Source organism: Leucoraja erinacea, chromosome 16 (assembly GCF_028641065.1).
Source record: "Leucoraja erinacea ecotype New England chromosome 16, Leri_hhj_1, whole genome shotgun sequence".
In the NCBI taxonomy this organism is placed as follows: domain Eukaryota; kingdom Metazoa; phylum Chordata; class Chondrichthyes; order Rajiformes; family Rajidae; genus Leucoraja; species Leucoraja erinaceus.
In genome coordinates, this window is record NC_073392.1 from 32,558,803 (window position 1) to 32,574,035 (window position 15,233).

A 15,233-nucleotide genomic window follows, 5' to 3' on the forward strand; every position below is an offset into this window, starting at 1 on the left:
ATTCGACTGTGACCCTGTTGCCACTCTCAGTTACCCATCAAAGAAAAGCAGTTATTCCTGTTGTCTTGACCAATATCTATCTGCCATCAATTGTGACTAAAGTGAGTGAAGCGGATTAGATTGCATGGAATTAGGGAGTGCTTGCTATCCTCCCGTCATCTGTTTCATTAGAACAATGATTATGCTTCCACTAAGCATTTGGTTGGCTGTAAAGTGCTTTAAGAACACCGTAACCAAAATGAAAACAAAAGGTTTATTTCTAACATCTTTTGCCTCTCACTTCTTCATCCAAACCAATACAACATCTGCCATATCAACTCACACTGTTACTCCCCTGCTCTCCAACAAGGCATACAAATATGTAATTTATTTATACATTGATTAACTTAAAAATCACTTGATATTTCTCCCCTATCACACACATATATCAAGAGTGTTTTATTGTCATGTCCTAGAAGACAGAACAATGCAATTCTTGCAGCAGCACAATAGAATATCTAACCATACTCTGTGCACATATATACATATATAACATACTTTCTCATTTATAATATTGTTTACACAGACATATACACATATACACACATACATACACATAAAAAACAATAACAGCACAAAAAGATAAAACCAATGCCCCCAAGTCTATGTGTAGGAAAGAACTGCAGATGCTGGTTTAAATCGAAGGTGGACACAAAATGATGAAGTAACTCAGTGGGACAGGCAGCATCCCTGGAGAGAAGGAATGGGTGACCCTTAAGGGTCTCGACCGGAAACGTCACCCATTCTTTTTCTCCAGAGATGCTGCCTGTCTGCTGAGTTACTCCAGCATTTTGTGTTTGCCCATCCAAGTCTATGTAGTTTTGGGCTTATTTGGAGGTTTTAGTGTTTAATAGCCTGATGATTGTAGGGAATAAGCTGTTCCTGAACCTGGACATTACAGATTTCAGGCTCCTCTACTTTCTTCGCGATGGCAGGGGTGAAATGAGAGTGTGGCCAGGGTGGTGTGGGTCTCTGGTGATGCTGGCTGCTTTTTGAGGCAGCAACAACAGTGAGTCCCTTCATTAGTGGGGAGATCAGAACCTGTGATGGACTGGGCAGTGTTCACCAGTGTTCAATAGATGTTCCTATTGTACTTTCAAATGCTTTGAAGAAAAGGTGAACAATATCTTTTACATGATTTTCTTTGTAACAGGCAACCTTCCTTAGTTTATACTTATTATGCTTGTCTGTACTCTCATCAAATGATATAATAAAAACCATTTAAACTATTAAGCTTTTTATCCCCAGGGGCACTGTTGATTGTTCAATTTAAGACTTTTGCAAACAAGCTCAAAAATTAAGATATTAATTTTCTCCAGGGGGAAATCTTTGGAGCACAAGGTGTGACAGGTTGTATGTATCCTGAGTGACAAGGGCACTGACCCAGAAAAACGCTTGCTGAAGCTGAACTGTTTCTGACTGCCTCACAACCAAGGTCAGGAGAAGATGCTGCAGGATGCACTGAAATGCAAAGCAATTTGTATAAACTATCTATGGGGGAAGAATACACCTTGTAAATGTAGATGGAAATGTACCAGATGAGGACACAAGGGAATGAAGACGCTGGTTTTAGCAAAAAATGACCCAAAGTGCTGGAGCAACTCTGTGGATCAGGCATAGCGGAGGAGAATTTCTTCAAAGTAGGCATAATTTGAGAAGATTCTGCAGTGGAGCAGTAAAATGTAGGCACAAGGAACTGCAGATGCTGCAGAAGTGTCCCAACCCTAAACGTTGCCAATCCATGTTCTCCAGAGATGCTACCTGACTGCAGCTGCTGCAGCACTTTAAATCCAGATGTTGAGGAACCATGAAACCTGGAACTCTGTAGGAAGGAACTGCAGACGCTGATTAAACCGAAGATAGACACAAAATGCTGGAGTAACTGAGTGGGACGGGCAGCATCTCTGGAGAGAAGGAATGGGTGACGTTTCATGTCCTTCAGACTGAAGAAGGGTCTCGACCCCAAATGTCACCCATTCCTTCCCTTCAGAGATGCTGCCTGTCCCGCAGTGTTACACTAGCATTTTGTGTAGACATGGAACTCACTTCAGACCATGAACAGCGCAAACATATTGTTGTGTATTTGTTGCTTGGAACGGGCTTTAAATATTACTCGGACATGGGAGTTAACTAACAAGCTTGTTTATTCTGAACGCCACCTTGAGTCTCTCTTGCGCATGCATACCATTGCGCTAGACATCAAATATGTTAATATTTTCTCATACATCACACTTCTCCTCCTTTAACTGGGAGGCAGGTAACACCATTTCTATTTCATACACCACACTCCTCCCCTTTCAACTTGGTGGCAGGTAACTCAATTTCACCTTCAAGATATACGCTCTTTACTTAAAATATAATTGATTAATACACTGTTGCAAAATTGTATTACTAAAGTCATCTTACAATACATCCTCATAACTGTAATAATCATATCTAAACTTAGCACATATTTTTTTCATTCCACCCATCTTCCATAAGCCAAATACATTACCCCTTGCTTTATGTGTTATTATTTTCCGTTCCCTATTGTGTAAATTGTGAACTCTTTCTAATCACTCTAGTCCTGCCTGCACCTCTGCCTTTTCCCTTTTTAAATTTTCCAATCTTAGTTTGAAGATTTCTTCCTGTCCCTGATATTCTGCTAAAGTTAACATTTTATTTTCTGCTCCATTTGCTTTGTTTTCCTCTGTTTCTGTTCATTATTTGTAGGTGGCATCTGACACATGGCTGCAGGTTTTCGTTTTGTTAGCAGCTTCCTCTATCGCTCAATTTCCTCGTGCTGCGTATTTGTCCGCTATTGTTGTTTAATAAGATTCTGCAATGCATAACCATTTGTCCATTGCTCAGTGAAGGAGGCTCCATGCTGGACTGTAATGAAGTATCCTAATCACAATCGGTCCTGCATACTTTTGTCTCGACCGACAAGCCTCTCTTGTTTAGACTTTTCTATTAGCAGCTTTTTACTCATTGTTACACATTTATTTAACCGTTCTTTGTATCGTTTAAGCATTTTCTGTTGTTCATCTATTTGTCTTCTAAAGTCACATCTCTGGTTCTTCATCACGAAGTAGGATCTATATTGTCTTTGCCATACAACAGTGGCTTTGATTTGTGCTCTGTATAGTTTTCTTGCTTTATAAGCAAGGTAGTGCAACTGCACTACAATTGCTGTATATTTCTGTTTGAGGAATTCTTTCCTATACCAACTCATACTGACTGAACTTTTACAGCAGTCCTCTTTTGCTTAACCCATTGCCCAACCACCATGCCCTTGTAGGCAGCCTGAATGGTAATGGTTGCATACATCATTGCCTGATATTGCACAAACCCTATTTTGCATGCTTTATACCATCTCTGGATCGAAATGTCTGTTTGTGCATAGCTCTGTAGCGTACCCTTGATCGGTTCCCATGGAATGAAGCTTGCAAAGTGACTATTGCCGCCTTTTAAATCAAGACATTTTTTCTTGTCATGCACATCATTAAGAATGACTTAATATGGCGTGTTGCCTTGATTTTCCCAACCAATTCTCTGGCTTTGACTCCACGGTAGTAGGCCTGAATACAAACCACTGCTTTTCTCAAACTATTATAATGTTTCATGTGGACATCTCTTATCTGGCAAGCCCTGTATCGTTGCTGTACAGCAGTGGCGGACCAGCGTTAGTTTCTTGAAATACTGGTGCTGTTTATGCATTTAATAATAAGTCTGTATGACCGTGGCAGATTTGTGCATGCACGCAATTGCTTCCAAACAACCATTCCTCGATAGGCAGCCTGAAGCAGCACTACGCTGCTGCGTACCTTCACGTAAGTTCTGCGATCAGTTTTCATTTGAAGGTGTGCCCTATAATGGGTTTGTACTATTATAGCTGCCAATCTCATTGCCCTGTGTGGACGGTATTCTAAATGCTGCTTGTATTACCGTTGCTGCCTTCTGTTTGTCCCGGATCTCTCTCCATACCTTCATACCCCTGAATGCAGCTTGAATAGCTAGGGTTGCCCTCTGGATGGCAATGTACCTTTGCATTTGACTTTTGTCACTTTGCATTTGACTTCTATCCCTTTGCTTTGACTTTGACTTCTGTCCCTTTGCATTTGACTTCTGTCCAGTACATGTGCCCTGTACTGCTGTTGGTAAGCTCTAACAGCATCACACTGGCTTTTGGTGTGACCCATTCCCAAGCACCTGAAACACCTACTATCTCTGACTTTACACATCGCCAGCTCATGGCTGCCTCCACATCTCCAGCACTTCTTGGAGTTGTGAATCTTGTCTCTGGATACCCTTGAAGGACTCCATGCCTCCTTTAGTTCAGGCTCCTTGTCTCTAGATGCCGTAGGAGTTTTTTTGCGAGAATTGAGCCATTAATGCCTCCTTACATTCCTCGTACGTTTTACTCGCGGGCTTTGCTGGCTGCAGCAACGCACGTAAGGTGTGATAACCCTTGATTCCTAAGCATACGACAAACCAATCGCTCTTCTTCTCCTCCGCAGTGATATCATTGAAAATGAACCAAGCCTCCAAGACTTCTGCCCATTTCTCAAAATTATACCCCAAATCTAACTGGGGCACATTTCTTACAACTATAGTAGCTATGCTGTAGTATTAACTATAGTAGTAGCTTTTGCTATTCAGGTGCACTATGTTCTGTTCTCTCTCACTGTTTTCTCTGCACTGGACTAAATCCTTTTACACCCTAAGAAGTTATCCAGCCCACTGACTATTACTAATTCTTATAATAATAGATTTATACTAATCAACCAACATTTCATGTTAATAGCAAACTAGAACATTTTAAACCATATACCTGCTATGCGCACAGATTTACTTAAATCATTGATACAGTGAGCAATACATTAATTCGTCCAGCCTAGCTTTTACTGCGAGGAATTCACCCGTCCGACTTGACTGTGTCTGGACTCCAGTGCCTCAGCGACCTCTCGGGCTGTCCTTACTGTTGCTGTCTTTTGCTGCCTTCTGCTGCTTTGTTGGCTTGCTTGCTTGCTGGCTTCACGGCTGGCCTGGCTGTTGCTGGCTTTTGCCGCTCTTCTCACGGCCAGGCCCACCCTTCTCGCGGCCCGGGCTTTCTCTACTCACGGCCGTCTCTCGAGGCCGGCTGGAGACTCGGCTGTCGTCGGTGGCGGTTGCCGGGCCTGTCTGTGGGCTGCACGGTACTGGAACTCAGTATTTTGTTGGTTCACATGCTTGATCAATGGTGTTTTATCATTAATGTTTTATTATTATTAATGTTTAGTGTTTTCTGAGTCATTTGTAACTGTCACTGTATGTCATGTTGTTACTTGTGGGCGGAGCACCAAAGCAAATTCCTAGTATGTGATACTTGGCCAATAAACTAAAGGGCCGGTCCCACCAGCATGCGGCCTGCATGCGGCAAGCGCGACCAAACCAGAAGCGGGGGCTGCGCGGAGGTCGAGTGAGTGACGTGAAGTTCGAGCGAAGTCCGCGGGAAGTTCGCGCGTGACGTACGGCATCAAGATGTGCGTACGGCGTCGAGACATGGCGTATGCCCGTCCAGGCGGTGCGTGTGGCGTCGAGGTGGCTGCGGGCCGGCGGGCCGTTGCCGCTCCGAATTTTTGAACACGGTCAGTTTTTCGAAGCCCCGCATGATGTCAGGACCAGCTCTGCACTACTCCATATGGCTCCGGCGATCGAAGTGGGACCGGCCCCGCGAGGCCGTACGGCTCAAGCGACCATGTTAGGTTGCGCTTGCTGCATGGAGTTGCATGCTCGTGGGACAGGCCCTTTACTTACTTACTTACTTACCTCACCCGACGTCGGTGGTGGTTGCCGGGCCTGCCCATGGGCTGTATGGTACTGGACCTCACCCGACATCAGTGGTGGGTGCTGGGCCTGGCTGTGGGCTGCAAGGCCCTGGAATGCGTTCCAGGTAAGCTGACAACGTCGCTGTCCTGCTGGTCAGGCTTCCAGCTTCCAACTGCGCTCTTCCGTGACACTTACTGCCCCGCTTGTTTTCCTTGCGTTCTCGCTTCCCTTTCCGACCTATCTTTTCTTTGGCGCCAATTCATAGCATTTGGTGCCAAATCTTTTTGCTTGATGCCATTCCAATTTGTGTGCCAAACACTATTCTTTTTTTAACTTTTTCTTTTCTCTTGGCAGTACTCGTTCTTCTCTTCTTTGTTCTTTAATCTTCGTCGCCAATTGTCGTATATCTGTTGCTTGGAACTAGCTTTAAATATTACTCGGACACAGGAGTTAACTGACAAGCTTCTTTATTCTGAACTCCACCTTGAGTCTCTCCAGCGCATGCGTACCATTGCGCAAAACATCAAATATGTTAATTCTATCTCATACATCACACATATATTGAACACAGAACAGTAGAGCACAGGAACAGGCCCTTAGGCACTGTGTTCCTGCTGAACATGATGCCAGGTAAACTAATCTCCTCTGTATGTCATCCATATCCCTCCACTCCCTCATTCCTAGTGCACATATATATTATTTTATGGAGTAAAGCAGGTTATTCAATTTTAAAATGATTCAGCACAGGTGGTGGTTTAATTACCAGGATCACATCCCATAAATATTCAGGCCCACAGCACTTCTTGTCACTGGATCTTGGTGTGGCTCAATATTAGACACCTTACCAGCCTTAAACTCAAAACCTTTTCAATGACGTTGTAGCCTTTTTCGTTCTTTTCGGACATGTGCCGTGAATGTTTATTTAAACGAGTGGATATTACGCATCTTTGCAAGGAACTACTGAGATGACTCACTGAGCTTGACATTGTGAAAGACTCCCCCTGTGTTTTATTTTTACTCAGTTGTCACTAGACTCCTGGAGATGCATATATATAATCTACTTGAGACCAAAATAAAGTTACTCTGACAGGCTGGGAATAAATGGCACACATTTTACTACTGTGTCTTGTTCGAGTTGGCTTCATTTCTTGTCAGTCAGACAATTGCAATTCCATCAAACATCCTAAAGTCCAGCAGACGTATCTAAAAAATATTTGGCTATCCTTCTCTTGTTTTTCGCCTATGGCTATTATTTCCATTTTGACACATTATTGGATCGATACATTTCTTGAGATCGCTGAGGTAAAAAAAAATCCTCTCTGTAAACCTGTCTTGGTCTCCGGAATCACCATCTTCGAAAGGGCAAGCTTTCCAAGGTATGGTTGTTTACTTCTGAGTAGGAGTCCATGTATCTCAACACAACGGGACTTGCGAAAGTTAACCTGCCTCTTAAAGATCAACATCTCCTTTGGCCTTTATCTCTAATGGAAATAGCATTCCACAATATTTCTCATTGGCCTGAGAAAAACAAGAGGTTCACTAAAAGTCTGGTCAGGGTTGGATTTGAAAAAAGGGAGATCGGATAATACTGTGGGGTGAGAGATTGTAACCTTCACGTGGTCCACCCTGTTTCGACGAATGCAATCAACCTGGCGTGCACAATCAAATAAGATCAAATACAGGTAGAACAAGTTGTCCTATAACTTTAGGCTGTGCACGCCATATGCAAGAAGAAGATAATACTATACATAAATGCAATCAAGTCAAACTAAAATATAATAGGTAGAGCAAAGGGGAAGATAATGAGTGCAGTATATAGTTCCAACATTACAGCACGAACGTGCCATAGACAAAGTCCAATGTCAGCAATAGGGTAGAGGTGAATCGGACAGTGCCGTATCTTATGGAAGAGCCATTCCGAACCTTGGTAACAGAGGGGAGCAGCAATCTGGAGCCTGGTAGTGTGCGCGTTCAAGCTTCCTTTAGCCTGGCGAGAGCAGGGAGAAGAAGGAATGACAGGGGTGGGACAAGTCTTTGATGATGTTGACGGACTATCAATAATGAATTGGAGAGACACATTTGATATAAAATGGTCGTGGGGCAATGAGTTGGGGAAATGAGATTGGCAAACCACACTAATGGGAGCTAGCACAGACTTAACCAGTAAAATAAGCTCCCCTGATGGCCTGAGTGGAAAGGAACTGCAGATGCTGGTTTATACCAAATATAGATGCAAAATGCTGGAATAACAGGGCAGGTCAGACAGCATCTCTGGAGAAAAAAGATGGGTGAGGTTTTGGGCGGTGACCCTTCTTCAGAGTGGAGTAGAAGGGTTCCCATCAGAAACGTCACCCATCCTTTTTCTCCAGAGATGCTTCCTGACCCACTGAGTTATTCCAGCACTGTGTGTCAATCCCTTGATGACCTATCCATTATTTAAAACAAATGTATATTTTTTAATTCTGATTGCTACACAAGTAAATTCCATCATGGTAGAAGTGATTGATAATACCATGGCATCATTGCTTTATAGAGTAGATGGCGGTGTAATCTGTAATATGAAAAATTATGCCATCTGAAAACATTACCATGGCAACAGCATCCTCTGAAGTCAGTCTTTATGAACGTTTATATTGATTTACCTTTGCACTTCCAAGCAGATCATTGCAGTTCACTTATTAATTAAATTAATAAAACAGAGTTATTAGAGCTGGTCATGGGGGGGTGGGCAGAGGAACAACTCCAGGACTGTTTGGAGTTTGTAGACTGGGCAATGTTCAGGGACTTAGTAACGGATCTGAACGAATAAGCCACAGTCGTTACAGACTTCATAAAGAAGTGTTGATGACTGCATCCCAACAAAAGCCTTCCAAGTGTTTCCCAATCAGAAGCCTTGGATGAACTTTGAGATCCGCACTCTTCTGAAGACCAGACACCGGGCATTCATGTCTGATGATACAGTGGTCTTCAAGGTGTCCTTAGTAAGGCCATCAAAAAGGCCAAAAGGGACTACTGCTCCAAACTGGAGGATGAGACAGATGTTCGGCAGCTGTGGCGGGGCCTGAATGCAATCACTTCCTAAAAAGTCGAAATCAGGAGGTAGCTCGAATGTCGGCATAGCATCACTCCCTGACGAGCTCAATGCGTTCTACGCACGCTTTGACAGGGAGTACACTGATTTGCCTTCTCGAGCCCCCATTCGCTGTGATGGTATTTCAGTCACAGTCACAGAGGCCATGTCAGAAAATCCTTCAGAGGGGTGAACCCTCGAAAAGCGCCTGGACCTGATGGTGTACCCGGTCGTGTTCTAATATCCTGTGCGGACCAACTGGCTGGAGTTTTATGGACGTTTTCAACCTCTCACTTCTGAGATCTGAGGTTCCCACCTGCTTTGAAAGGCCATCAATTATACCGGTGCCCAAGAAGAGCAAGGTATCGTACCTCAACCAGTGGCACTAATGTCGGTGGTGATGAAATGCTTTGAGAGGCTGTTATTCATTGATATACAGCTCGGCATTCAATACAATCATCCCCTCCAAACTCGCAGAACTGGATCTCTGTGCATCCTTCTGCATTTGGATCCTCGACTTCCTCATTCACAGACCCCAGACTGCGTAGCCGGTCATAGTGCGAACTCCATCATCAAGTTCGCTGACGATACCACTGTTGTGGGACGTATCACTGATGGGGACGAGTCAGAGTATAGAAGTGAGATCGACCGACTGACCAAATTGTGCCAGCACAATAACCTGGCCCTCAACACCAGCAAAAACAAGGAACTGATTGTGGACTTTGGAAGGAGTAGGATGGGGACCCATAGTCCCATTATATGGGTCGTTGGTGGAAAGGGTCAAGAGCTTCAAATTCCTGGGCGTGCACATCTCTGAAGATCTTTCCTGGTCTGAGAACACTGATGCAATTATAAAAAAAGCACATCAGCGCCTCTACTTCCTTAGAAGATTACGGAGGGTCGGTTTGTCAAGGAGGACTCTCTCTAACTTCTACAGGTGCACAGTGGAGAGCATGTTGACCGGTTGCATCGTGGCTTGGTTCGGCAATTTGAGCGCCCAGGAGTGGAAAAGACTACAAAAAGTAGTAAACACTGCCCAGTCCATCATCGGCTCTGACCTTCCTTCCATCGAGGGGATTTATCGCAGTCGCTGCCTCAAAAAGGCTGGCAGTATCATCAAGGACCCATACCATCCTGGCCACACACTCATCTCCCCCCTACCTTCAGGTAGAAGGTACAGGAGCCTGAAGACTGCAACGACCAGGTTCGGGAATAGCTATTTCCCCACAGCCATCAGGCTATTAAACTCGGCTTCGGACAAAACTCTGAACATTAATTGCCCGTTATCGGTTTATTGCACTTTATCAGTATATTTATTCATGTGTGTATATATTTATATAATGGTATATGGATACACTGATCTGTTGTGTATTCATGCCTACTATGTTCTGGTGTGCTGAAGCAAAGCAAGAATTCCATTGTCCTATCAGGGCCACATGACAATAAACTCTCTTGAACTTGAACTTGAAACACATAAGCAGCAAATATGTTGAGATTAGAATTGCAACAGTAATTGCTCCTTGAAGTATAACAATCTACTATATTCTGGACTTTGTAAGGTAATGGGCTGAACTGTGGGTATCTTTGTCCAGCCTTCCATAGAAAACCATCAATGACATCCCCAACCATATGTAAAGCTTCACCGAACTGCTGCATCTATGCAATATAATGTAGAATACAGTGACAAGCTGAAGGCTGGTCACTGGTACACCTGACCAGTTGTACACTACTGGACCCAGCTCAGAGGTGGAACACATACAAGCAGATTTGAGGGTCAGATGCACTTTGCATCTGGTCCCTCAGCTTTGTACCATGTTAGTCTGGGATAGGAAAAACAACCACACTCATCTGAATGGAGTTGTTGACCTTAATTAAAAAATGTATGTGCAGGTACAGTATGTGTTTTTTTATTTTGGGCGGCACAGTGATGCAGCGGTAGAGTTGCTGCCTGACGATCGGTGCTGTCTGTATGGAATCTATATGTTCTCCCTGTGATCACGTAGATTTTCTTGGGGTGCTCTGGTTTCCTCCCACATCCCAAAGATGCCCAGGTTTGTAGGTTAATTGGCTTTGATAACATTGTAAATTGTCCTTAGTGTGTAGGATAGTGCAAGTGTCTCATAGAGCTGCTTCATAACTTCCTGACTCTTGTACTCAATGCCCCAACCAATAGCGTGCCAAACTCCTTCTTTGTCACTCAATCTACTTGTGTTGCCACTTCCAGGGACCTATGGATTTTAACCCCAAGATCCATCTGTGCATCAATATTGCTCCCATGAATGTTGATATGGGCTTGGTGACCTGAATGGCCTCCACCTGTGTCATCATAGGTATGAGATACAAGATATAGAGATGAAGACAAAAGAGATTGCAGGTGCTAGAATCTGGACCAAATACACAGAATGTTGGAAGAGCTCAGCCGATCCAGCAGCATCTGTGGAGGTTAAAGGTGTAAGTCAATGTTTCAGGTCGAGACCCTGCACCAGGACTGAGAGGGAAGTGAAAGGATCGCCAGTAAATAGCAGTATGAGGGAGCGATGCACAAGGACAGGGCAGCACGGTGGCGCAGCGGTAGAGTTGCTGCCTTACAGTGCCAGAGACCCGGGCTCGATCCTCAATACGGGTGCTGTCTGTACGGAGTTTGTATGTTCTCCCTGCGACTGCATGGGTTTCCTCCAGGAGCTCCGGTTTCCTCCAACACTCCAAAGACGTACAGGTTTGTAGGTTAATTGGCTTTGGTAAAATTGTCCCTAGTGTGGAACAGGATTAGTGTATGGGGTTGACGGGTGGGCGCGGACTCGGTGGGTGGAAGGGCCTGGTTCTGTGCTGGATCTCTAAACTAAACTAAACTGAACTAGGACTAGTGGGAGATAGGTGGAACCCGAGTAGAAATAATGGGCAGATGCAACCTGCGTGGTGGCACGGTAGCGCAGATAGAGTTGCTGCCTTACAGTGTCAGAAATCCAGGTTTGATCCGGACTACGGGTGCTGTCTGTACATAGTTTGTTTGTTCTCCCCATGACCTGCGCGGTTTCCCTCGGCGATCTTCGGTTTCCTCCCACACTTCAAAGACATCCAGGTTTGTAGGCTAATTGGCTTGGTATCAATGTAAATTGTCCCTAGTGTGTGTAGGATAGTGTAAGTGTGCTGGGATTGACGGTCGGTGTGGACTCGGCGGGCCAAAGGGCTGGTTTACGTGCTTTGTCTCGAAACTAAACTAAAGTCTAAAGTGGTGGCTCTGCCTCGGGAACTGAATTCCGAGTCCATGGAACCAGAAAGCTCTGAAGGTGGTTATTTTCCAATTTGCATTCGGCCTTTCCATAGCAACAGAGAAGGCCAAGGACAGATAGGTCAGTGTGGGATTGTGAAGGAGAGTTAAAATGATATGCAACTAGAAAAGAGACTGCTGCTGTAGACAGAGTGTGGTTGCTCCATTAAACGGTCACCTCGTCGAGATATAAAAATTGTTGGCAGCAATGATTTGTCAAAAAACCTTCAGGGCTTTTTGGTGCCGTGACCTCAGTATTCAGTTCCTGATGGGCACCACTTTAGACTTTAGAGATACAGCGCGGGAACAGGCCTTTCAGCCCATTGAGTCTGTGCCGACCAGCGATCACCCTGCACACTAACACTATCCTACACGAGGGACAATTTTACAATTTTACCGAAGCTAATTAACCTACAAACCTGCACATCTTTAGAGCGTGGGAGGCCATCGGACCATCCAGAGAAAACCCACACGGTCACAGAGAGAAGGTACAAACTCCGTACAGACAGCACCTGTCGTCAGCTTCTCTGGGGAAAAGGATGGGTGATGTTTCGGGTCGGGATCCTTCTTCAGATTGCCGTCTGATGCTGTCTGCCATTAGAAGCACCTGGCTGGAATTATCGCCCATCTTTTCCCTCCTGAAATGCTGCCTGTCCCACTGAGTTACTCCTGCATGTTGTGTCTATCTTCGGTATAAACCAGCATCGGCAGGTCCTTTCTACACACCCGTAGTCGGGATTGAACCCGGGTGTCTGGCACTGTAGGGAAGCTGCTCTACCGCTGTGCCACCGTGCCACCCTGGGCTTGATGTCTGCTGGGGGGGGGGGGGTGGGGGGGATGGTTGCAACTGGATTGGATCTGCAGAGTCACAACTGGTAACAAGCGTAAGAGGGAAGCGCTGGCTAACATGTAGCTTGCCGTGAAGCGGGCAGGGTGACAACACTACCTCTCATTGCAGGCCTTCGAGTTCTGGCAGTGGGCCACTGGACAATGTTTGGCTGTTTCTAGAACTCTGTGGGTAGTTCTTATGTATCAGGTCAGAGAGCTATATTTCAATTAGAGTGCCATTTCTGACAGTAACAGATAAGACTGGTATTATTTATTAGACAGTTAAACCTGAGCAGATTTTCAGAACCCCATCATGGAAAGTTCCTCTCAATGTAACACAAAGACTTAGCTCAGACTGTGTGTCTGTCACAAGCCATCAATATTCCAAAGTACCTGCTTTAAAATAATAGACACCGCTTACAATTATTTCATGTATAAATCATATATGGTGTATTAATTGTGTTGGAATAGAAAGATATTTCCACGACTCATAATAGGTTAATGGGAAACGGCTGTGGGGATTACAAGGCAGCTGTTTACCCATAAGCTGAGAGTTATTATCAGTGGCTGTAGGCTTGCCTGAAGCCAAATTATCTGCAGTTTTCCCACAAGGATTAATTCTCAGACCATTGGCCTTTTCTATCTGGAAGCAAGTCAGTAATGAAAATGGTAGGGAATGATCAACAAGTTCGCGAATACTATGAAGATTTTGCAAGGACTCAGGAAAAGACTACAAGCAGAAGTGGCACAATGGCACAGGTAGCTGGTAGAACTACTGCCTCACAGTGTCAGAGACCAGGGTTTGATCCTGATCTCAGGTGCTGTCTGTGTGAAGTTTGCACATTTTCCCTGTGACTGTGTAGATTTCCTATGGGGACTCTGGCTTCCCCCCACATCCCAAAGATGTGCGAGTTAGTGGGTTAATTGGCTTCTGTCAAATTGCCCCAAGTGTATAGGGAGTGCATGAGAACATTTCATAACATGGGACTAGTGTGAATGATTCATGGTCAGTGTGTACTCAATGGGTTGAAGGGCCTGTATGCCTGCTGTATCTCTAAAAAAAAAAAGATCTTAAACATGTTAGGAGGGCAGTCTAGACATGAATTCTTCAAACAGTTTTTGACTTTGCACAGTGTTATGTATCTGAGTGGAATCAATTCTAGGAACAGAAATGAAGCTGTGCTGAAAGAGGAAGATCTTGGTATCATAGTTCTGAGCTCTTTAAAGATTCAATAGACCAATAGGTGCAGGAGTAGGCCATTTGGCCCTTCGAGCCAGCACCGCCATTCAATGTGTTTAAGGCTGATCATCCACAATTAGTTCCCCTTCCTGTCTTCTCTCCATATCCCTGAACTCCGCTAACCCGAAGAGCTCTATCTAACTCTCTCTTGAAAGCATCCAGAGAACCACCGTCCATCACCCTCTGGGGCAGAGATTCGCACACACTCACAACTCTCTGTGTGAAAGAGTTTTTCCTCATCTCCGTTCTAAATGGCTTAACACTTATTCTTAAACTCTGGCCCCTGGACTCCCCCAACATTGGGAACATTTTTCTTGCCTCTAGTGTGTCCAAACCCTTAATAATCTTATATGTTTCAATAAGACAGCCTCTCATCCTTCTAAATTCCAGAGTATACAAGCCCAGCTGCTCCATTCTATCAACATAATACAGTCCCGCCATCCCAGGTATTAACCTTGTGAACCCACGCTGCACTCCCTCAATAGCAAGAATGTCTTTCTTTAAGTTCGGAGACCAAAACTGCACGCAATACTCCAGGTGTGGTCTCACTAGGGCCCTGTACAACTGCAGAAGGACCTTTTTGCTCCTATACTAGACTCCTCTTGTTATGTAGGCCAACATGCCATTCGCTTTCCTCACTGCCTGCTGTACTTGCATGCTTATGTTCAGTGACTGATAAAAAAGGACCCCCAGATCCTGTTGTACTTAGAGGGAGTGCAGAGACGGTTCACCAGACTGATTCCTGGGATGTCAGGACTGTCTTATGAAGAAAGACTGGATAGACTTGGTTTATACTCTCTAGAATTTAGGAGATTGAGAGGGGATCTTATAGAAACTTACAAAATTCTTAAGGGGTTGGACAGGCTAGATGCAGGAAGATTGTTCCCGATGTTAGGGAAGTCCAGGACAAGGGGTCACAGCTTAAGGATAAGGGGGAAATCCTTTAAAACCGAGATAAGAAGAACTTTTTTCACACAGAGAGTGGTGAATCTCTGGAA

At 44.6% G+C, this 15,233-nt stretch overlaps 1 protein-coding gene across 4 annotated transcripts in view; it reads right to left on the reverse strand.

Moving 5' to 3' along the window:
* The window catches only part of LOC129704760 (uncharacterized), a 40,043-nt gene that overhangs the window by 8,835 nt on the left and 15,975 nt on the right, over window positions 1-15,233 (reverse strand). Inside the window, exon 1 of one of the 4 annotated variants that reach the window (XM_055648089.1) lies at window positions 5,830-6,447. The exons of the other annotated variants lie outside the window; for them this stretch is intronic. Within the exon in view, the coding sequence (XP_055504064.1) occupies window positions 5,830-5,898 (69 nt within the window). The 5' untranslated portion in view covers window positions 5,899-6,447. Of the gene's footprint in view, window positions 1-5,829; window positions 6,448-15,233 lie in introns of those variants that run through there. 4 annotated transcript variants of the gene reach the window in all.